We start from the raw sequence: 23961 nt of genomic DNA on the forward strand, positions 1-23961 counted from the left end.
TCACGGATTTAAATGGGATGAACTTTCACAGGAATGCCTGAACATTGTGATATAGAATTTATGATTCACATTGTACATACTTGATACATTTCTCTAAAATTATCATAATTATATGCAAAGCTACACAATAATGCGATACGTTTGTAGTAAGTTGGCAAAGAAGATTTTTTGGAGAAAAATTAGACATTGAAAATTTGAACTAGAAACTGAACGCCCGCAATATAACATACTCGTAATTATATTAATATAATTTTTTTTTAAGCACCGAAAAATGAGTGATAATTTTTGATATCCGTTTTTGATAAAGTAAAAATAACATGCACACTACCAAGATACACGATTTACACATAACGAAGGTTTGATAGTACCAAGAATTAACAATAAATATGGGAGCCGAACACTGCAATATATCGTTCCAAACATTTTTAATTTGTTGCCGACGGAGGTTAGAGGTCACAATAAAAAATGATACAAAAGCAAAATAAAGGAATGGGTAAATGATCAACAGTTTAATGTATAAAAAAATGTAAAATAGTTTATATGATTAAGTTTCTCCCTCTTTTTGAGTGTATATTAGGTTAAAATGGATAAAAACAATAAAAATGTATGTAAAAAGAACTCCACCGACAAGACACACAAGGTGGGTTGGTGGGTCTCTGCAATTTTTTAAAAAAAATGTTTATAATTGTTCTTTAAATTAATGTATACTATTTTCGTAAATAAAAAAAAAAAATAAAAAAAAACGAGAACGGAGAAAACCCAAATTTGTGAACAAGTATTTGGACACTCAAAATGTTGCAAATTTATATCCATTATTTATTTAAGATACAAGTACAGAAATAAAAATTTAATTCACGAATATTATTCAAACAGATTTTTTGAAACTATATTTTTTTCGATATAAAATTTGTGAAAGTATTTGACTTGTCTGCTTAAATACTCTGTCGGAAATTCTGGTATTTTCAGAAATATTATTATTTTCAAATGCGTTTTATTGTACGTAAATGTTACATTCAAATAATGTTCTACGATTTAGTTCGGCATTGTTATGTTTTAAATATATTTTCCTTTGCTTCGCGAATCAAATTAGATATAGCTGTACATGCGAAACGAATCGAGAAAGCTTGGCAAATGAATAAATATAGTTATACGAGTATAGCAAAATATGTATGCAGAAATTTATGTATTTTCGTTGCGTTTTACTTTGAAAACACAATTGAACCTCACCCTTATAACTAAAAAAATATCTTTAATAATAGAAAAATGGGTGTGTCAAAATACTTGTTCAAAAATCTGGATTACCTTCAATTTTTATCTGCTTAGTAAAATGCTACCCTCATCTCATCATAGATGTCTCTCAGTAAAATTTGAGTTTATTCAAACAGTTCAAAATTAATCCTTTCCGGTCCTCCAAAATTAAAAAAAAAAAATCTAGGTAGACAGTTGCATTCCAATTGGAAAAAATATTTTCTCCTCTGCTCCACATACTGTTGTAATAGATACGAGTGACAAAAATGTAAGCTTGGAATTTAAATAAATAATACTAATGATGAAAAAAATGTCGAATGACATCCGACATAGGACCTAAGAAGAAAAAATCGATGTCGAATGAGATTCGACATTAGACCAGTAAGGGTTAATCAATATAATTAGAAGTTCCAAGAATTTGAGTAGTGTGGTTGTCAATCATGGGTAGGAATTAGTGAATGTTACATGTATGTAAAGTGATCACTTAAACCAGCCCATGATGATTGTAAGCCCCGTTAATGGCCAGACTTCCATATTTTTCTACATCTATGTTGAGTCGTAAAAATAAACTTAAATTAAAATCACTTAATTTATCTTGATATCTAATATATATTGATATATCTTAATCATAAAAGGCAAAATGGAAGGCCGAGGTGTGGGCAAAAGACAAATTTCCAAGGCTTCAGAATATACGAGATTGAACGAGGAACAGAACAGTCGAGGTGCTGTTTAGAGCTGACTAAGACAAGGACAATAACTTTCAAGTGTTAGTCGACGTCAGTGGGACCTGACATGACACGTACGGAAGTAGAAAATATCTCAGTTACGTTAACCTGTTTAAAATGTCCAAAATTAAACACGGTTATTGGATTGAATTATACTTTTATTTACATATAAATAATAATAAGTAACGCGTTTTGTCTTATTCAGACATTATCAAACATTATTGAGTATTTGATAATGTCTTAATAAGACGAAAAGCGTCACATATTATCATTAATATGCAAATAAAAGAAGAATTGAATCCAACAACCCTGTTTAATTTTGGATATATTACCCAACAATTCAATATCTACCAACTGTTTGCAGTTACAATAAACTGTTAAAAATGTATGTAAGATTCTCCCAGAATTATTTTACGTACTGAGAAACGCCTGAAAACCTGATTTTTAGTTTTGATTAAACATATGTTTTGAACATAAACAATGTTCTTTCATATAGTTTTATAAATAAGTATTGCAAAATGTGCCCTAGGCATAGGAAAACTCAATGAGGGCAAATTATTGTCAATTTTATTTTGTATATTTAATTTTGGTTATGAGGATATAAATAAATGATATAAAAATACAAATATCTACTTTAGTGTAAATTACAATTAACAACATATTGAGTATGTCCAAATACTTCAAATATCTGGATTATCTCCAATTATAGGAGTATTTTTTTTATATTCAGACTTTCATATTCTTCTTCGTCTATGTTGAAATGTCAAAAAAGAATATATTACAATTCATGTGAATAGTAATTTATTTTATAACTTAAGTACAAGCACAATAAAGGTATCTTAAGTATTTCATGCATTATGTTATTTGTACTTAATTTAAATTGAAAATAAAATAATTAAGATAAAAGAGGATGAGATAGTAAGCCACTAATGTGGTCCACAGAGCGGTCAGATGGTTTTGTGTGGATCAAACATAAGTTTATGATATCAAGATTAGGTAATGAAATTTAACTTCATAGCCCATAGAAATTGGATAATTTTGTTAATTCAACTCTCTTTTATACTGTAACATTTTAATCAAAATATCGATTAGGTAATTCATAAAGTTCATATTACAGATATAAACGACGCAATTAAACAGGGAATTAATAACATCCGTATTGGAAAGTTTTCTAACTTTCCACAATCTTGTTATAACCAACGTCACACTGTTGAAACGATATCATAGTTTATATTACTGAACGCACCAGTTAGCACAACTTTGTTTTTAAATATATGTTTGGTTAAATAGTCAAATGCGTATTTTGTTTAATACCATGTAATGCGTTGTAACGGTCAAGTAACATGTATGATATATAGCGTTTTTATGCATTATTTAATGCGATATATAATGGAAATTGTATGATGGATATTTGTGATAATAGTACAAAAGTAGAGTACATGACCTTGTATGATTATCTTCGTATTTATTAATTAAAGCTTTTGTATTATTTATTGATTGGGCATTAACTTTGGGGAATGATATGTTGATTATTTTAAAAGTTGAAAACTTGTATAATACCACTTCTTGACTTTTATTTCATTACACACGACATGTTTGAAAACAAGTGTAGTTTTTTCAAATAATAGTGTGATAAAATTGTAGTATGTGATAAAATAAAGCTCATTAAGTGGTATTACACAAGTTTTAATTTTAAATAATTAAAACTATTATTTTATTTTAATTTTTAAACTTTATCTACATACTTATGAAAGGATTTACTCTTTATGTTTAAATTTACTAAAATTTCATGAAATTTATGTTTGAAAATTCCAGTCAAAAACAATCGCTTTGTATGAGGAGATATGTATGAGGTATGTTTGAGAAAATGCATGAATGTGCTAGAGGCGATGATTGTTAGCAAAGACGGATTGGTGAGGCGTTCTATTTTCTTTGCCTTACCCTGCGGTGAAGTGGCGTGGTGGTTAGTTAGTTAGTTATGCCAAAATAGTAATTAATTAAATGTCACTCGGATATTTATTTAATATCCCATTTACTGATCACATTGACTTTATGAAATAAGAGATCAATATAACACGTTGTTTCGAGGCATTGCCTTATGCTCTATTTGGTGAGGGTTAAAAAAAGAATATAAAAATCAAAATCTACTTGGAAAAATACGTATATTCATTATATGGTATGTACAGTTAAGATGTATACAGAATGACGTGACTTGTTATCGCGATCTTTCATTGTAGATGATTGCATCAAAAGTACATATGATGTGCTTGTAATGAATTCTTCTCATGCAGGTTATTTTGATTGCACCACTTTGACAACTTTTCGCAATCAAATATATTCTCAACTACCTTCTTCTTCTTCTAAAGCCTTCTATCCTTCACTGCTGGATAAAGCACTCTTCCGTATACTTTCCTTTTTTCGGTCTGTTGCTGTTTGTAGCCAGTTCAACCCTCCACAGCGGCTATCGACATTGGACCATCTTTTTTGAAATCTTCCAACCCCTCTTTTATTTTCTCAAAGTCTCCATTCCAAAAATTTAGGGTTTATTTTTAATTTTCAAATCAAACACAGATTTTTTTAGTCTACATAAGTATTTTTTTTGTTAAAAACACATATAAATTAATATTGTGACAATTGTTTCGCCTAGCTATGGCATTTTCATTTTCATTTTGAATGAAAATAAAAATGACTGAAATTCGTTTGTAAATGCCATAACTAGGCGAAACAATTGTCACAATATTAATTTATATGTGTTTTTAACAATAAAATACTTAAGTAGACTCAAAAAATCTGTATTTGATTAAAAAAAATACATAAATTAAAATGCAGTTCTAAAAATTAAATGCCAAATCAATAAATAAAAAAATTAGGGGTTAATCTTGTGGGGTCCTGTCTTGCATCATATCCCACTCATTGCCATTTGAGTCTACAATTTGCACTGAAGTTTTAAACGAAAGTAAAATTGATTATGTGCATAACGAATAATATGTTTTTATAATATTAATGTGTATTTCTCAAGAAAAACAGAGACTTACGCTTAATATCCACGCATATTATCATGTTCACACATCTTTCCATTAATTAAAAGTGATTAATTTTCGCTTTTGATTGATGACTTTCAACGGTCAACAAATCACGCGTATACTCGCTCATTTTATCGAAATCAGTGGGTATTCACAAGATTTTTCTCAAAGCATTCCGATACAACAATATTGCCTTGTAATCGATACGAAATAGGCTGAAGTCGAAAGTTGATGATACGCTCGCGTGGTCAAACGCTATGCCCAAGATTCTAAAAGCTACCTAACCTACCGGAAATAATGAATAGCTAAGAACATATTCATATTATGCATGATAATATTTACTTATGACTAAGATCATGCGACTAAGAGTATGGAATAATTAGTGCGAGACCGAATGTTTCAATTTTCATACTTTTATCGTGTGGATCGTTAAAATAGTACTTAATTATGTTAAGTTTAAGCTTTTCGTCGTTATCAACTTGTTTATCGACCTCTACTTTGCCATAATAATCACGCCATTTCAAATATGTGTAATGCATTAGATAATTGTAATATATACGGTAAATGCACGGGTCTACCAAACAAAAAAAAATATCTTAGAGAAGGACTACTTCAACAAAGCTTAGGAAACTTGCGTAAAAAAATATATTTTTTTTTTGGATTTTAACCTAAAATATACTGAATATATGGGCTATACTCATACTTAAATCAAGTTTTATTGATTTAGTGGCTCATATGATGCCAGTCTTAAAAATTCCACCTTTTGAAACCGTGAGAGCTATCAATATAGCCATCGATTGGACTGAAGAAGTCGTACAGAACACTGAGAAATTCATGGTTATCAGACGAATGTGTGCTCTAACCATTGAACACTAGTTAGGTTTACTGGTTCAAAAGAAAATATCTGATTTTTACAGGCTATTTTTTTTAATTTTCATATAGTACCTACTTAAATAAAAATGAAAAATAAAGAGCTTTTCATAAACTGAAATTCCATTTTTTCTGATTTTTCTAAAAATATTTAGTAATCTGGACGATTTTCTAATCCGAACGACCCACTGCACGATTTAAGCTCGGATTAGCGAGCCAGCACTGCATTTCAAAAAATCTATATATGTATCTTCAAAGTGGTTTTCTAATTATCCTAATCTCCAAACGGTATGAGATCCATTTTTCATTGATTATAACTATTAAGAGGCGTATTTTTTAACATCGTTCTTGATTATTTTTATAATGATTAGTTCCAGCATTAAAATGATTGCATGTTACATTTTTATTGCTCACGACTTTGATCAAATGTGTACCCAAGTAATGTGGAACTAGAAAATGTAATAGGCTTGAAAAATTAATGGATTGTTTTAATTGCATTTCGTACGTGTTTTATGACGTAACTGTATTTACTCTAGAAACCGGGGTCGAGGTGTCATTTGTGATCTATGACATGGAACACATTGACAATAATTTCATTGTAATTATTTTGTGTAATATAACGTACGCAACTGTGAGAAAATGATATATGACCTTACTCAGGAGCGATCACATGTGTATATAGTAATTATTACGGGTTCATAGATCAAAACAATTTATTTATAAATGGTACACAAATACCGCCTCCGTGGTGTAATGGTCAGCACGCTCGGTTTCCGTTCTGGAGGTCCAAGGTTCAATTTCCCGGTATGAGTCAAATAAATTTAAGTGAATCTTTTCACTATAATATTTATTCAATATCACACTGGACTGGTACCTGAAGCGGAGGTCTTACCACCTTTTCTTCTTGTGTGAAGATTCAGATCAAGATTACACTGCGTTTGAAGTGACACAAATACACTTATACAATATAAAACATGGTTTTATTTACGTTGTTTGCAAAGAGTTTTATTCATATCCATTTAAATAAATTAACATTTAATTTCTTTAATATTTATATCATTTACCTTACTCGGCTGTCCAAACTCAAAACACAGTAAGGGACATTTTTTTGTAGTACGTTTTTTTTGCATTTTTGGACTAAGTAGAATCTAATTAATCCAAAAATACAAAAAAAAAATAGTACAACAAAAAAATGTCCCTTACTGTGTTTTGAGTTTGGGCAGCCGTACCGTGCAGTTAGTTATTTTTCCTTTTTTGCAAAAAAAAATTAGTAATGTTAATATATAACCATTAACCCAGATTTTAGTCTACCGGTTTCAAAATATATCCATGTCTTCGTCAGGACAATCACTACACCTCCATATAAACAATTCTATACTTCACTACCATACCCTTATCCACACATTAACAATTAAACCAAATATTAATAAAAATTAAGATTTTTCTTCTTTGTGTGGTTGCAAGCGATTTACGCATTCGCTTATGAATCCTTTTCTAGTCAAATTCATACAAAAAATCACAAAAATTAACTATAATTTTCAGTTTATTATGTAATATATTCGGCAGATCAAATATTTTTTCTCAGTTATAACATTTACCTCATTAAAAGATCTGATGATATTTGATTTCTTGTTACAATGATTAAAGAAAACACTTGTTTTTTACCACTTGAGTTTTATTATAGACTAGATGTTTCAGAACTTAAACTTCCATCGTTCAGGTCTGTATAATAACTAAAATATAAAATATAAAATAGTTCTATAAATAAGGAAAGGGGAAAGTAAGGGGAAGGGGTTAGTCAAGGGGCGGAGTTTGAAAACAAAGGAAAAATGGAAAGCAAAGGTGAAGAATTTTGAAACATATTATTTAATAAATTATTATTAGAATTTAGTTTTTTTTGGATTTCTAAATTTTCAAGATAATTCATAATTTGGCCTTTATATGGAACAAGGTGTAATAATTTTAATTTATGAGAGTGAAATGAGTGATTAGTATCTATTATGTGATTTGCAAATTCCGAAAAATAATTACTAACAAGACCGCTATGATGTTCTTTAATTCTAATCTTTAAATTTCTCGCAGTTTGGCCAATATATTTTTTATCACAATCTCCACACGAAATTTCATAAACACCACTTGATTTCTTGTTATGTGAATAAAAATATGACTTAAATTTAATTATGTTAAACATAAATTGTTTCTGTCCGCCTCAGTCTTGTAATGGTCAGCGTGTTTAGCTACCGTGCTGGAGGTCCCAGGTTCGATTCCCAGGGGGGGTAAGATAAATATTAGTGATTTTACACTGTAATATTTACTTAATATTACTCTGGACCGGTCCCTGAAGCGCAGGAGTGATCACCTTGCCTTCATATAATTAACGATCAAGATAACATTGCGTCAATACGATGCAGTGCCCTATGCACCATTGGGTGTGGATAAGGGTTAGAGAGAATGCTGTAAAATAAGTAATCACAAATACACATATAAAATCAAACAGGTAAAATAAAATAATAAATTAAATTTCTACACGGTACAAGTGACAATCAAAACAAACTACGCTTTAATTGAGCCGTCAAGAATAGTGAATGAATAATAGAATAATTAATGAATGAAGAATGCAGCGACCGAAATAAACATAGTACATTCAGGTCTATTGTGTAGAGCATTTGAAATATATTAAGCGTGACTTTAAATATTTACACGTATATAACAAATTTTTTGTCCGCCTCCATAGTATAATGGTTAGCACGGTCGGCTACCATTCTGAAGGTCCCGGGTTCGATTCCTAGGGGGGGGTCAAATTAATAAAAAGTGATTTTTTCACTGTAATATTAATTAAATATTACCCTGGACTGGTACCTAAAGCGGAGGGCTGATCACCTTTCCTTCGTGTGTTAACAATCAATATAACACTGTAATTATTGAATGCAGTGCCCTATGCACCATTAGGGTGCGGATAAGGGTTTTATATAACAAATTATATCTTCTTTTTCTTCTTCTTCTTGGTGTAGGCCTTGTGGCCTGTTTTTAAGAGGGATTAGCTTGCTGCGGTGTTGATTCCCAGCTGTCGTTCCGTGCCTCTGGTGTTCTGCCCGGTAGTCATCTATCTTGGGGGTGGCCGTACAGTGCAATGTGGGGTAGCCTGGATGGTTCCATTCTTCGCACATGCGCATACCATTGTCTCCTTCGTTGCTTTCCCCACCGCACGGCATCTTCGATCTCGCATATTTCCCTTCAACAAATTACATCCACGTGTATAGTATATTTACTACATTTATATTACATAAATTACACGTATATTACATATTTTATATTACAAAAATACAAAAAAAAATATGCGACTCATCATGACATATGGGATCTTTTATTTATTTTTTCGGCATTAACTTTGTGGTAAGACATAAGTTATTATTAAGTTATTATACAGACCTGAATGATGGAAGTTTAACTTCTGAAACATGTAGTCTATAATATAACATGTAGTCTATAATATAACTCAAGTGGTAAAAAACGAAGTGTTTTCTTTAATCATTGTTACATATGGGATCGAATGCAGAGAGGACACCGCAGAGGAAAACGCGCCAAGGGTGTCAGAAATGAAGACTGTAGAAAGCATATCTGTCAAGAGTCTACGAGATAGAATAAGGAATACCAGGATAAGAGAAATATACGAGATCGAAGATGTCGTTAGGTGGGGAAGGTATCGAAGAAGACAATGGTATGCGCATGTGAGAAGATTGGAACTATTCAGGCTCTCTTACATTGGATTACGCGACTAATCCCAAGGTAGACGACATCCGGGTAAACCACCAAAGAGATGGATTGACTGCTAGGAATCGACATAGCAGGAGGCTAGGAATTAAATTCCTCTTAAAACAGGCCACAAAAACTACACCAAGAAGAAGAAGGTGGCATACATATATATGTAATTGTAAATAGCATACGGTTGCTATTGCATTAACACATTTAAAAAGAAATACTTAAATAAGTACACAGCTAAAGTATAAAATGTGTTTAGGTTGGAATGCGATTGGGGACATGATAAAGTTTAAGTTCTTGAACAACTCTCTTCAATAATTCATCGGAGCCTTAATAAGACATTTGTATGCTGGAGGCTTAGTGACACCATTTGATGCACTTTGAGCACAAGAAAGCAAATATTATCAAACGAAAAGTGTACACGAATCTTCAAATAAATGTTTGTTAAAAAGTATGATGCACCTAAAAAAATACAGATAATTTATCAAAAGTTTGCTGGTATGGCATTGTCCTCTATGCGCATGTCGAACTACCAGTCGATTTCGAGAGATTTTATTTATTTATTTAAACTTCATATACAGAAAATAAATACATACATTGACGGGCTTATTGCTAAGAAGCAATATCTTCTGACCACCAAAAAATAGACTAGTGATGTATTTACATATTTTTTCAAAGACAAATATTTGTTTTTTATTATTTACACAAATATTTCAATTTCATACTATTTCTGTGAGCCTAAGCGGCTCATTATTAGAAATAGGTATCAAATTGTGGTAGAGTGGGTTCGAACCGAGAAACTCTGACTAAAGAGACACCAACCACGGGACCACAACCCGACACATATTGATCAAAACGTTTGATACCTTGTAATATAGCTGTTAGCAATCAGAGAGTATCATTATAAATATATGATAAAGGGAATATTACTAATGTCATTAATTTAAAAATATCTATTTTATTCACATTATTGGGTGTGTTCAAATCCTTGTTAACGAATCTAGGTTTCTCCGCTTAGAAGTTATTTTTACATTTTTGATATCTCAACACAGATGAAGTTAAATATGGAAGTCTAGATATTTACAGGGTTATGACCTGTCACAGGCTGGTAAAGTGATCACTTTTCACAAGTGTAACAACACTGACCATTCTACTCATGATTGACATGCAAATTACACAAAACTCATAAATCTGTTTACTGAAGCCATCTATGTTTGGTTTGCGAAAACTTTTATTTACTAGAGATTCTTTTGTTGTGAATTTATCAAAAGTTTACTGGTTTTTCATAGTCCTCTTTGCGCAAGGCGAATAAAGTACGTAAATTGTATTTGATTTAATAAACCATATACTGTTCATTTCAACAAAGTAGGGAGGTACTCAACAAAGCTCATAGTTATATTACGGAAGTTGACAAACTATTTCACAACATCATGGTCGAATTAGAGAGGTAAATCTTATCTTATGTCAATCTAAAAATAAGTATTTTAATAAAAATGATTTCAAATCATTATCGACAATACATACTTGCTGAACACCTGCGTTAAAAGTCCGAAAATCATGCCTAAATGAATCACAATAGGGCCTAGAAAGTATGTCGTAAGTCTTTACTAACTGCAGGAGAAAAACGTACATGCAAAATATGGCAAGCAAAAGCGTACTGTTGTGAATGTCTTCCGGAAAAAAAATACGGCGAAAATTTCATACACTGTACGAAAGCCAATCTGAAAAATTCTCATAGGCTAATTGCGTAATTGTTCCTTGGTTCGAGTCCCAGGGGATCAAAATAAAAATTAGTGGTTTTTACTGCAATATTTATTTAACGTGACCAATCCAAATTGGTACTTCAAGGGCAGGGCTGATCACCTTTCCTACGTATATTTAACGATCACGATTTGCTTGTGTACTATGCAGTGCCCTATGCACCATTCAATATGGACAAGGATTATATGATATGTATCATTAGGTACCTACATTTTAATATTATAAAAATCTAATCTACCTTACTTATTCTAACAATTATGCTAAGTTTAATTACGTATTACAAATTTCGTTCGGCCAAATGATACAATAAATTCAAATATGCGCTTTTTTCCTTTAAGAAACAATATTGTAAGGTTTTTTTGTTGAATTATCTATCTACCAATTGACTCTGAAATCTAGCTACGGTTTATGAAGTTGAAGCCTAAGTAGGGCTTTGACCCCTACTTAGGCTTTATAAGTTTTAAGGTTTCATAAGTTTTAGAGCTTATAACTACTTGTGAGTGAATTTACTCTTTATGTTAAAAGTATTTATGATATCATTCATTTTTTAAATGCGGTATTTGTACGCAAATTTCCTTGTACGCATTTCTTAACGGTATCACCGGTCTCTATTTTAATTTTCACACATTCGCAACACGAATAAGGCACGGCTCGCAAAATTGGGGTTATTTAAACAAACATATGTGGAACACGATGTCAGTATTTGTTAACAGATGTCGTTATACTTTGTATTTTACTATTGTGCGGGTGTTGGGTATGCTTAAGGTCGCAATAGAGTATATTGTCCAGTGTTTCTCAACGTGGGGCGCACGCCCCACCGGGGGGCAATTTGAATGTCTTGGGGGGCAATCCGCAAATCGCTAATATTTGTTACATTGTTGTCAAAAATCACATTTTCAAAAAAAATATCGCAAATATGACTTTTGGAGGACGTGATGGCAGCACATTTGTATTGGTTTTATTTGTACTTTTCCATATTATTTTTAGTGATAGTTGAAAATACTAGCCCAACGTTAAAATGTTGAGATTATAGTCGGGTGCTTTGCATGTTGTTGATTTGTTCGTAAGTTTATAAACGTATTTTAATTAAAGTTCCCAACTCCATGCAAAAAATAATATTAAGAGTATGGAAAAAGTTCATCGGTATTCTGAAGATAATTCGCATTTTGGTTCCTCAAGCCAAGCCTTAGTATTGCACTAATTTTCTTTGAAATCGCAATGTTAAATAATATACATATTATTTTATTTATAAAAACTAAATAAAAATAGTATTCATTGGATGCATGCATTTTTTATTTGAAATAATTCACTTTTTCAGAATCTGATTGGTAAACAAAAAAATTATCGGAAGTTGTTAAAGTGGGGCATGGTAAGAATAAAGTTGGGAAACACTGAAATAGACAAGAATAGCTTTATTACATTTGTGAGAAATCACCTTTTATAATAGGGAGGAGAGTGCGTTGCACATTGAGTGGAAGAACTACTCTCTTCATGCATTTACTGCCTTTAAAAGCACTTCACTTCGTATTTATTTTCGTTCCAGAGTAATATGACTCCAAAGTATGTTTAACCTACATTGAATCTCAAGAATCTCTATGTATAGAAGAAACATTTCAAGTACTGTGTGGGTCAAATAATACCCACGCTTAAAGCTCTTAGCGAATGAAAAAAACGGTTAAAATATTTTGTACTTAAATGATTTGTTCATAAGTTAATTTATGGTCATAAAAATAAAAATAATAATTGGCTGATATTTTTTTTATCTCCCTGGGAATCGAGCCCGAAACATCATGAATGGTAGTTTAATGGGCTTCCATAAAACTAAAAAGTAGAAGAAATCCCTTTAAGTAAACGCAATGAAACTGATAAAATAAAACAGTTATTTTAACCTTAAGGCCCAACATACGACAAATCGCAACATAATTTTGTTTATACCCTGGTAACATTTTACGAAATCGAATATTTTATTTAAAATACCGTTTTGTTAATAAAAAAACAAGTTTTTTTAGAAATAAATATAAGGTTTCGAAATGAAAAGAAAATATATATTGATTTTTTTTAATATTGTATTATAAAAATAAGCCGAATTCCAATATTTATTATATAAAAAAATCAACGCGGACTACAGGTACAATTTTTTTGCACAGCTAGACGCTTACTGAATGGAATGTACTCGCAAACAAGTTTTGTTTGTAAATATATGGTATTTTTGGTAATTTTTATGTACATATGATAAGATAATAAAAATAAACGTTTTAAATCAATTACAAAAAACTGTAACTTATCATTGTATTACTGAAAAAATCTCTTATTTTGCAAAATACAAGGCAATTAATTTTTTGTTTTGCATCTTATTGCATTGCTATTAAAACAACAAAATGTGCAATACTGTAAAACGCCAAACCGCACTATTTTGAAATAATGCCAAAACCTTGTGAAATGAGAAATTAATTAATATTTATTTGAAAACTTATGTGAATATTATTAAAAATGAATAAGGAAATAATAGACCGTTATGATAGTTCTTACCGAATAAATATAATAAAATCTTTGATAAATAAGTGTTAGTATTTTGAAATACCAGTTTAAAAAAGTCGTTATTTATCTTCTAATTCTCGTCTCATGTGTTAATTTTTATGTTATTATTGTTTTGGTTTTTCCTTTGTGGAATTATTTTATGATTTAAATGTATGTAAAATGAACTTATTAATATTTACGCAACTAGTTTCGAAATCTACAGATATTATTAGAGTTTGAATTTTCAGCTTTTTATGAAAACATTTCTAGTTCTCTAAACAAGTAATGTTTATATTAATAAACTAAAAAAAAAATATGTTAAAATTTTCATCCATAACACGTTGATTACACATGTAACTATATGTACATATATTGAGATCGTACTTATAAAATTCAATCAAAGATTGTCCAAGGGGTTATACCTCCTTGAGGTTTTGAAAAAAATATCATTTATACTTTTAACAATATTCATAATCATTTCAAAATTTAAAATTTTTCCAGAGTTGTATCAATAAGAAGTGGGTGAGTCAAAAAATCAGTCCAAAACTCAGGTAGTGATCAGACCTTTACGAGAACTCAGAGCCTGAATGCGATGGTCCACCTTTTATTTAAATTACAATTTTTATTTAAAATAATTCACTATCGATTTCTAGTACATTTTTTTAAACTTGTAACTGCATTTAAGCTCAAGAAATGAATTGAATGGGACCCCCTTGTCAATATAATAGATTTCAATGATCGGTCAAGAGAAAATCATACGAGCTCACACACATACATTCAGATATTATATTAGTTTCGTAGAATATTATAATAAACACACATTTAATGATAATGTAGTGCCCTATGCACCATTGTATATCAATAATAAAATATTGATAAAATTATATATTTTTTTAACATAAGATAAAACATGTATCGGTTTTACACAAGATGAAAGTCTAAGCATTCCAGGGCTTATGCTTAAGCATTTGGCTGGCTTAAGTGATCACTTTATATACGTACACAATAACTAGGTTTTCATTTATATCGAAATTACGTATACTTTGAGTGGTTTTTTTCCGCCTCCGTAGTGGTCAGCATGCTCGGCTACCGTTCTGGAGGTCCCGGATTCGATTCCCAGGGGGAGGTCAAATAAATATAAGTGATTTTTTCACTGTAATATTTATTAAAAAAATATTACCTTGGACTGGTACCTGAAGCGGAGGGCTGATCACTTTTCCTTCATGTGTAAACGATCAAGATAACACTGCGTTCATATGAAGCAGCGCCCTATGCACCATTGGGGTGCGGATAGGGGTTTTTATTATTTGTTTATTGAGTTGAAGACATTTTGTGAAAGGTGGGATTATGTTTAAAATATGGGTGCATTTTTTGTGTTACTAGACATCGTGTAAAGATAAAAAAAAAATTGGTTTATATTCTAACTTCTATTTTTTTCCTCTTATTTTTAGAATTGCTAGCAAATTTCTCGTTAAAGTAATTTGGATTATCTGAAAAAAATTTATAAAGTAATCATTATTTTACAAATTGGTGGAAACTCTGAATCAGTGAACAATACACTATCTCTTATAGTAAACGATTGCTTAAGAGGAAAGAATTATTTCAAGAATACTAGTTTCGTTTGATTTCCTGGTATTATAATGCGAGATAGTAAAGGTACTTTACGTATATCAATCATGACTTCTCAAAGTTGACAAATATTTAATGTGTAATTAAAATGTGTCCGCCTCTGTGGTGTAATGGTTAGCGCGTTTAGCTACCGTGCTGGAGGTCCCAGGTTCGATTCCCAGGGGGGGGGGTCGAATAAAAACATGTGATTTTTTCACTCTAATATTTATTCAATATTACCCTGGTACCTGAAGTGGAGTGCTGATCACCTTTCCTTCATGTGTTAACGATCAAGATAACACTGCGTTTTTGTGATGCAGTGCCCTGTGCACTATCGGGTGCAGATGAGGGGTTCGAAGAAGAATAATTAAAATGTATGAATGTAATACCTAATGGAAAAATAATTAAGCAAAAAGAGTACAATTTTTCTATTATATTTTACAGGGACATCAAGCATTAGAAAATAATAAATAAAAAGGAATATATGTTTACTGTCATTCGTTTACTGTCAACTGCTTTTATATGATGCAGTGCCCTATGCACCATTGATGAGCGAATAAGGGTTTGAAGAAGAAGAACTTCAGAAGTCAAATCGGTTGACAGCGTTGTAATAAAGTTGATAACCAACTCTCTTCTGAATTATTATTATTATTATTATTACTATCATAATTGTAAAGTGAACTGCCAATGTATGGCCTTTATTAACAGATGAATTGTCAATAAAGTATACCTGTAGATAAGGCTTAGATAAATGAATCGTTACGTGTGGTCAGTTCAATAAAAATCGTATTGACAGGAGATCCATTAATCATAGAAAGACTAGTACCAGAATGATAATTATGTCTTTGGGTCAGATCGATACCGGATATTTATATATACAGCTCGTACATCATAAATAATCGAATCAGATACACGAATTTCCAAACAGTATTGGCTTTAATTTAAAAAATTTATTACTTAAATAAACAACTTTTTAAATCCGAAAATACCTACATTTTATAAGTTTAGTATTTCGTTTATCGGTCAGTAGCTGTTTTCACTGTAAAAATGATTCAGGGGATATTCCACTATACTTAATTGTTACATTATATTTATAAAAAAAAAAAAAAATCATTGTGATATAAGAAGACATTTTCATTATAATTAAACGTTAAGAGTTAGGTCAAGACGGATGAAAGTAGACTGAATGCAGACGAAATGCGATTTCTCATACGAATGTGCGGCAAAACGATGTATGTACGGGGCTGACGACCGTCATAGGCTGATTTAAGTGATCACTTTACACACGTGTAACATTCACCTATTCTACCCATTATTGACAACCACACTACTCAAATTCTAGGTAGTTCTCAAATTTTACTTCTAAAATTCACAAATTCTACTTCCAAGAATTTGAGTAGTGTGGTTGTCAATAATGGGTAGAATTGGTGAATGTCACACGTGTGTAAAGTGATCACTTAAACCAGCCTATGACGGTCGTCAGCCCCGTAAATGCCCAGACTTCCGTATTCTTCTTCATCTTTGATGAGGTGTCAAAAATAATATGTATGGTTTCATCCTCCTTACATGCGCATTTCATTGTCTTCTTCGTTGCCTTCCTCACCTAACGACATCTATCGATCTCGCAAATTTATCTTATCCTGGTGATCCTTATTCTCTTACACTTTTGCCAGATATAGTCCTAAGAGTCATAGTTAGTTAGTTTAAATGGCACTATATTCCTCCGGTTCGGCTTTTTACGATACGCAGGGTGTCCCACATGTAGCAGGCTGTATACTAGACGAGCCGGTATTACAGCGACGTACGTGTGGCCGCACTGTCCAGCGACATGGTGCTATGTGGGTCAGTGGTAGAATCCGCAGACAGTATAGCCGGAAATCAATAGCCCGGGTCACGAGTACGCCGATATTGGATCGAAAACAACTATCAAAAAACGCATACCCGTTCTGGAAGCGGAACAAGTCTGTTGAACTGGTTATTATTTAAAAAAATACTTATTTAGACCCATAACGGTTCGTGGTAACATTGCTATACTGAAATTTTAATTGCTTAAAATTTTGATGCATAAAATAATAATGATTATAATTATTTTGCCCGCCTTCGAAGTGGGGTGATTACCGCGCTTGGTTATCATGCTGAAGATCCTGGGTTCAATTTGCAGGGGGTTCAAAATAAATATTTAAGCATTTTTACGTTACTTTTACTTTATAATTAATATTCCCTGCAATACAAGTATTCAATTCAAAGAAATGTTTGAGTAAAAACAGCGATTTATTATTATTTTAGTTTAAGAAATATGTGGTTGTATTTTAAATATATGAATCAAGAGAATTCTAGAAGAAAGATTTCTCCAAATAAAGAAGTAGAGTAGGTTACATTTTTCAACGAAAGTTACTAATTATAAAAAATGTTAATAATAAACCGTTAAATGCCATTGTAAATATCATAATACGTAATTAATCGTCTCACAAATGTTAGATGTAAAATTAAATATACCAAAGGACATATAAGTATTACAATCTATTAATTTTACATTACAATGTATTAAGTATGCGTTACAATAGTTTAAAATGTATTCATGAAATTTTAATATGCTTATTTGACATGTAACGATGTCACGCACTTAAAACAGCGTGCGTGTTAAAAATGAAAATGAAAACTTATTTATTATATCCTTACACACGTTGCTCTAAAATAGTTAACGAATTCAATTCGGAAGACAGTAAAACGTTGTAGTATTACGTGTATTTATTTATCATTTACGATATCCGCTTACTTGGAGCCCTGGCCCTATTTTGAATTACGTTATTTCGCCACAGGCAACATCGTTATAACGTATAATTTGTGGTCAAACATCCCAAAATAATTTCGATAGGCATTCGATAACAATCGGTCGAACATGCATTATATAGGATGTGAAAAAATATATTAACCAAACTAGGACATCGTTTGATATAATGATGCATAACTCATCCGGTCTTGTCGATTTGATATCTCGGGTATGAAGCTTTAGTTGGTTTTATATTTGATCGATTTGATTCAAACGGAAACAGTAGGAAATAAATAAGTACACCGAATCAAATATGGTAATGTTAATATATGTATTTCTTCTTATTCTCCTTTACGTGTCGTGTTGGGTACCTTCAACGTTAATTGTCACATGTGAGAATGTGTCCCTATTTTGGGTAGTCCAAAACAGTTCTTTGATGACAACATTTTGAGGGTGTCCAAATACTTGTTCACAAAATTTGGATTATCTCCAATCACAGGAGTTATCTTCATATCATTTTTTGACATCTCATCTCATAAGAAACGCCAGAAAATACCATTTTCATTTTTATTATTTAAGCTTATAATTTCATGTGTGTGATTGTAATCCAGGATTCGGACCTCACATACTATTATAAGAGTTTCTGCTTAGTAAAAAGCTTCTTTACATATTACCAATAGATGTCTCTAGTGAAGTTCTAGTTATTCAAGAACAATGTTTCAAAATTGGTTCATATATATAGAAGAATTTGAGTAGTGTGGTTGTCATTAATGGGTATAATTGGTGAATGTTACACGTCTGTAAAGTGATCACTTATTATTATTATTTATTATCAAACACTGGATTATTTACCTTACGAAAGGCATATCAATATATATTCTAGTTTTCTAAATTTGAGACTGAGCAACCGTTTTTATACGAAACAAGATGGAAGTCTGAGCCGTTTGCCGAAATTACAAATCTATTAAAATCACAGCAAACATACAAAAAGAATCTAATAACATTGCATACACACAGCTTTTAAAAATGAATGCAATATGGATAGTCCAAAATGGGCAGAATAGCAAATGTTACAAAAGTGCATAAAGTAATAGTCGACGTTATGGAAACCTGATATGATATATGGAGAAGACGAAGATACATATTATTGTCGAATTCGGGTTAATTTATATCTTAGGAACCATGATACATTTATTCATTCACAATCATAAATTCATCTTGCCATTTTCAAGCACTGAAAAATATCATTTTAATTAATTTTACTTAGTTGAAAAGCTATGTAGATTTTGATTAAGCTCATCCGATTTGAAGACTAAAAGCCGCGTTTATTTTTACAGGTCGCGTGAGGGCGACTTGCGTGCTTAACTCGGACTTCGGATTCACGTTGGATTGTGCTTTCAAAAAGTCTGGCTTATTCAGGGTCCGGAACTTGGGAGGAATCAAGGCACACGTAGGTTTAGGTAACCTAGTTTTAAAGATTATTACCTAGTTTTAAATGACTTTCAATTTTTTAAAACATAAAAAACAGCTTGAGATAATGAAAAAGATACTGTAACTCTATATCAATTTTATGGCATTTATATGATGTTTGAAATAGTACTTCATTTTTTGTACTTTGTGTCCAAAAACCGCCAAAATACAAATTTTCTCTCAAAAAAACTTGTGGTATATTGTCGTGTGACCTAACCTTACATACAGGTATAAGGATCCAATAAAACTATCTAGTGTGATGGGTATGATAAGGGGATTTATTGTTTTGTAAAATATTTATCTTAAAATTCAGATGTGTCTTTAGTAAGTGTCACCAGGAAAAAAATATTTTATCCCATTTCTAGAGTAGTAGTAATATTTATTATTTTACTTCTTTCTCAATAACAGCATGTTTCAAATGGATGTGTTATATATATGATGTTTTTAATAACTGTATTTTTGGATGTGGCATATTTTCCTTTATAACTTATTGCAAAACAAAGTATTTTTTTTTGTAAATATATGTGTAAGTATGATTATTTTTATGTGTCTTATAGCAATTAAAATATTTTGTTCCAGAAACATTTAAGAATCCAGAATTAACTCGAAAGGCGCCATGACGTAATATTTTAAGACAAATTTTAGTGACCAAAACATATTAACATTTAACTTTTAAATTTATAAAATTTGTTGCAACAAAATATTTGTTTATAAGTATATGTATGTATAATCCTAAGAAGGGTCATCTTCAAGGTGCCAGGATACTGAACTTGTGTGTTGTGTAAAAAAAAAATATTCGTTAAAATTGTTTTTTATAAATATCGAATTTATTCCAAAATATATTCCTTAAATTTATTGACTATCAATTTTATTAGATTACTAAAATTACTTTCGACTCATTTAAATAATAAATATTCCTTGAGTGCTTTCACAGAAATTACACTCCTGTTTTGAAAATAGGTATTTTGTTATGTGACCAGTATTTCTTTTGACCGTTATGTTTTGGCAAAAAAATTGTCTTAAAAAAGAATATAATCAAAATTTCTTATTTGAAGTTCTTAAAATACATGTTTTGTTTGAAGTATACATTGGAAAACATATGGAAATTTGATAGTTAGTAATTTGTTCTAGAGTATGAATGCTTTCCTTTGATAAATGAAGCATGAAGAAAACGAAATAATTGATACTTATTTTCAAATAATGATTGAGTGAAAGCATGGAATACAAAGTTTAAAGAAACTTAGAATACTAAACTAAGAATTGAATGACATGTAGTAATACAATTTGTGAAAAAAAGGTTTTTAATATTTCTTTCCGATTAGTAAAGGTCACTTAAAAGAGTATTTATGTGAAATCCCGTTTAGATCACTATACTACAGCTTTTTCATTAACGTATTAAAGTTTACCGAAATTTTACAAAGAAGTGTATTTTATGTAGACGGTTAAAACAGTTAATTTCACTGAAAGGTAAACGATGCACCCACAAGTAGTATTTAGAAAATATTAATTTTGCCTTCATTTATTGGTATGTGATAATTATAAAAAAACACATATTGATTGTTTTTTTTGATACTCCACACCTGTAAACGGTGAATAATAGAGATAGCGACGATATGTTACTTGATACAATAAAATGTTTTAATATTTTTTCTTTGTTTAGCTTAATACGTTAAGTGTATTTTTTGATACATGCTTAGTCTATAGGAGAGGATAAATAAATTATAATTAGAAAATCAAGCAAATAACATTGAATCTAAAAACACACTTTGATGTAAACTTCAAAAAACACATATTTTGTTATTCATTATTTCTATTTGACCCTTCTTTCCTACTGGTTTCGACAAATATCTTGTCTTTTTCAGGGATGTTTAAGAATTATTTAAAAGAAAAGTATTTATCAAAGCCGGTTGGAAATAAAATACCAAATAAGAGTGGTGGTAAACATGGTTTGTGTTTTATTTCACTAGTTTTTTCACTAAAAAATGCTAAAAAGTACCAGAAAAAACTTTTTTTTATTGTTTTATATGTATGTTTATAAATAAATACATATTTTAAAAATATTTGAGTTTATTACCTTAAAATCTGCTTGTTTAAGGGATGTGTTGTATGGTATATACGCATAATAAATTGGTGTACGAAAACCGCTAAAATACAATTTATCTTGTAAAGACACTTGTTGATTATAGTATGAAACTGTTGTATGAACCTTACCTTACATACAGGTAAAATAATACGATAAAATCATTTTGCTTAGTAGGTGTTATAAAGAATTTATAGTTTGAAATATTTTTTACTTATAAATTCCTATGAAATCATTCCATATTAAATAAATATACCATTGTGAGGATTAATCGAAATGATTTATGTAAAAACTGGTAATTCAGTGTGGTGAATAAATATTATTCATGTTGAATAATGTTTTAATGATTATAAATAAATCGAAAGGAAAGGCGATTGTCCTTGCAAAGGAAGCAGATGAGGTCAGATAGTGCATTCCAGTAAACATGATAATTGATGCATATAGCAGTAGCTATTTTGCTGTCATTAATAGTAAATATAAATGCATAAATGAAGTTATATTTCGGAAATGCCAGTGGCTACCTAATTGCATATTATCAGTATTCGTGTGTGATATTCACTTCAATGTACGTGCATTATAACATAATATCAAGATTTGGTACCCGGATGGAATCTTTAGAAAACGCGATGTAGCGTGTAAGAAATGATATTGGATCACATTTTGACGATGCAAAAAAGATGAAGAGGAATATGGAAGTCTGGGTATATACAGGGATTATAACCTAGGCTGTATTATAGTACTATTAGTACAGTATCCTTTTTATGTCCAACATTTTGAGTGTGTCTTGGCGTTTCTCATGTGTGATTATAATCCAGGATTCGGACCTTACCTACATACTAATATAAGAGTTTCTGCTCAATAAAAAGCTTCTTTTCATCTCACCAATAGATGTCTCTAGTGAAGTTCTAGTGATTCAAGAACAATGTTTCAAAATTGGTTCATATATATAGAACTTCTAAGAATTTAAGTAGTGTGGTTGTTAATAATAATTAGAATTGTTGAATGTTACACGCGTGTAAAATGATACTACACTTAAACCAGCCTATGACGGTCGTCAGCCCCGTAAATGCTAAGACTGAGCTAATTCATCTTTTATGAGATGTCAAAAAACAATTTCATGTCCTTATATTTTTGACATCCTTCTGTATCCAAAGGTGTTTTTTTATCTTTGTTGATTTTAAGTTAAACTTAACTTGGACTAGAAGATTAATTTTTTGCTCCAGATTCTTGGATTTAGGAGTGGATTTTTTTGATGATATACCCACTGACTACCTCAGTGAAAAACTTCAGGTTAAAAAATATAACTGGTATAAATGTAGAGTTACAGTTATGATTATTTATTTTATATATACCATATTATGAGAACATTGCTACTTTATGGAATTGAAACAAGATGGATGAAAGTACTACAGATTGAATGCAGTCAAAATGCGATCTCTCAGACGAATGCGTGAAAATGCGATGCGTGGTAGATGTTTGAATGGTGAGATAAGAAAAAAATGCAAGGCTCAGATGACTATCGATAAAATTAAGAAAGATGTGTTGAGATGGTCGGGACATTGCGTGAGGAAAGAAGGGTAAAACGAATTTAGGAGGCGAATTAATATTTTTGTTGATATTTACAGTATGAAGAGTATTCAAAGTTGTACGATAATAAACTTTAATTAGCGTTTATTATTGTTTTTTTTACTATTTTATAAATTATCAATTCAAAGAAAAGCTTTTGTGCTTATTAAAAAAAATATTTACAAGAATACTACATTGCGATACCTCTAAAATAAGAAACTTTCTTAATATTGATACTCGTAGATCATTTTGTGTTAATTTTTTACGGTTAACATTTTTCTTTCAAATCTTAATTCAATTGAAGAGAAATTTCAATACAAAAAGTGTATGAAGAATAGATCATGAGTGTAATAATATGTAATTCACATTAATCATACTCGTAATACATTTCTTCCTTTGTACACACGTCACTCAAAATATCTAATTGGAAATATGATTCAATTGAGTGGCGAAACAAGTCAATAGTTCGAGTCAATAGTGTGGTCAAATTGAAAGGGACATGAGAAAATAACATTTATTTATGAAAAGGTTGTAAAAGTCAAACGAAAAAAGTTGTTTGCGTAA

General features: G+C 30.7%; 1 protein-coding gene across 1 annotated transcript in view; it reads left to right on the forward strand.

Moving 5' to 3' along the window:
- Positions 1 to 1888: 1888 nt before the first annotated feature.
- The window catches only part of mtg (mind the gap), a 32874-nt gene continuing 10801 nt past the window's right edge, over positions 1889 to 23961 (forward strand). The window contains exons 1-2 of the mRNA XM_088278313.1: positions 1889 to 1970; positions 19619 to 19741. Of these exons, the coding sequence (XP_088134439.1) occupies positions 1889 to 1970; positions 19619 to 19741 (205 nt within the window). The remainder of the gene's footprint in view (positions 1971 to 19618; positions 19742 to 23961) is intronic.

The sequence above is a fragment of the Brachycentrus maculatus genome, unplaced genomic scaffold, assembly GCF_059751285.1.
Source record: "Brachycentrus maculatus isolate JH-2025_06_01 unplaced genomic scaffold, ASM5975128v1 h1tg000055l, whole genome shotgun sequence".
Taxonomy (NCBI): Eukaryota; Metazoa; Arthropoda; class Insecta; order Trichoptera; family Brachycentridae; genus Brachycentrus; species Brachycentrus maculatus.